Source organism: Myotis davidii, unplaced genomic scaffold, assembly GCF_000327345.1.
Source record: "Myotis davidii unplaced genomic scaffold, ASM32734v1 scaffold713, whole genome shotgun sequence".
Classification (NCBI taxonomy): Eukaryota; Metazoa; Chordata; class Mammalia; order Chiroptera; family Vespertilionidae; genus Myotis; species Myotis davidii.
The window spans coordinates 632,289-634,040 of NW_006285038.1; the positions used below are offsets into that span (position 1 = coordinate 632,289).

General features: G+C 34.4%; 1 protein-coding gene across 1 annotated transcript in view; it reads right to left on the reverse strand.

Annotated features, from left to right (window-relative positions):
- Positions 1-1,752, reverse strand: part of LOC102765647 (CUB and sushi domain-containing protein 3) — a gene marked incomplete at its 5' end in the record, with an annotated part of 698,415 nt that overhangs the window by 412,573 nt on the left and 284,090 nt on the right. The window contains one exon of the mRNA XM_006755250.2: positions 357-469. Within this exon, the coding sequence (XP_006755313.1) occupies positions 357-469 (113 nt within the window). The remainder of the gene's footprint in view (positions 1-356; positions 470-1,752) is intronic.

Consider the following 1,752-nt stretch of genomic DNA (forward strand, 5'->3'; position numbering starts at 1 on the left):
AGATTATATATAAATATATATAATATATACATAGCCAGGCAGACTATGTGATATGTATAAAACTACACTGTCTATTTTGAAAGGGCTAAGAGTCCAGAGTGATTAAAGCATAAGGATAGTATAGTGGACTAGGGGAGACACGATGTATGCAAAACAGACACAATTTAAAAAATTTCCATGTAAAGGAAAATGAAATAAACATTTGTAGATAACTTTAAAAGAAAAGCATTTTTTAAAATATATTCTTGCTTTTGTTCTGGGAAACTTACTTTGCAGATGCAATTAAACTAGAATTTAAAAGTATTCTCTGGTGGTATTAGAATAACATATTTCCCATAGTAGCGATTCACCATTACCTTTGTAGTTAACCTTGAATCCAACAGATCCCACACTTTCGTCTGTTTGAAGATGCAGCCACATTTGGCTACTCATGCTCACTATCAGGTCTGGCACAAAGCTTCCAGTGAGACTAAAAAGAGAGGGGCAAAGAAGGGAGAGATGGGTTATTACAACACCCTCTGCGGGCAAACTATGAGAAAGACACGTTTCTCAATACATTCTCCGCTAGAAAAAAGCAACTGTCAGATAAACTTACAACACTATGCAGTGATGTAACAGGACAAACGCCATTTAGTGATCAAGGTTTGTTATAAACAAGTAACATTTTATGTGTTTAACTAGGGTAGATCTTTCATATTCCTGAGGCAACAGTAAATTTTAGACCTTCCGAGAATTGTATACTTCTATAAAAGTCTTCAAGCTTAAAATAAACACACCAGGGATACACTTCACTTTAACCTTTCAAGTTTCACACAACTCTGTTCTAAAGAAATATTGTAAAAATATTTAATCACTCTGTAAGACAATAAAATGTCAAGGACTATCATATAACCCTCGGCAATACCGATATTAGGCTAGCTGTTTCGTGTATGTTTTAATGCAAATATTTCTATTTAAAATATATTGCTAATTTCATATGACATCATTAAATCTATGCATTAATGCCATTCAGTAATGCTCAATTTTATAACCCTCTCAAGGAAAATTACTTCATGTTTCTTTATCATTCATAAGGTTGCAGTCACATATTTGAAACAAAGCCAAAGGTCATCTAAAGGGGACACATTCATAAGTAAATGAGGTCTTGGGGGGAAACAGCTATCAAGAATAGAAAGAGGGGGAAAAATGGATTCACTGCTGAGTAAAATATCCATAGTGGTTGGGAATTCTAAATCACACATTAACAATATAGTGTTTTCTTTTCAAAAGAAGAAATTACTCTAAGAGCCTACCTATTTTGTTGCTATAAAGAGAGACTTGCTGGAAATTACATTAGCATAAAGTTACCCTTCATGATGAAAAAGGTGCCTGCCCTAAGCAGGAAGCTCTTGGATGGAGGCTATACTGTAATTAGACCAGGAGAGGGCAGCATGGAGGAACACAGCCCTGAGGTGACCATTGCAGAACATGCCAGCCATCAAAACTGTAAGATATCATCAGTGGACTGCATGCGCAATACAGCTGCGTCCCCAGTATCCAATGTCTCAGAATTTATGGGAATCTATCACAAAGAAACCCAGTTAAACATCATGATTTAATGATGGAATTATCCATGATAGTGAGGAACACTTAAAAGTATGATATCAAGATCCTAAAGATACCATAAAATATGTAGATTATATTTAATTTTTACTTGCCAAATTTAAAGTATTATAATATAAAAGAGACACATAACTCCCCTTTGTAATTATA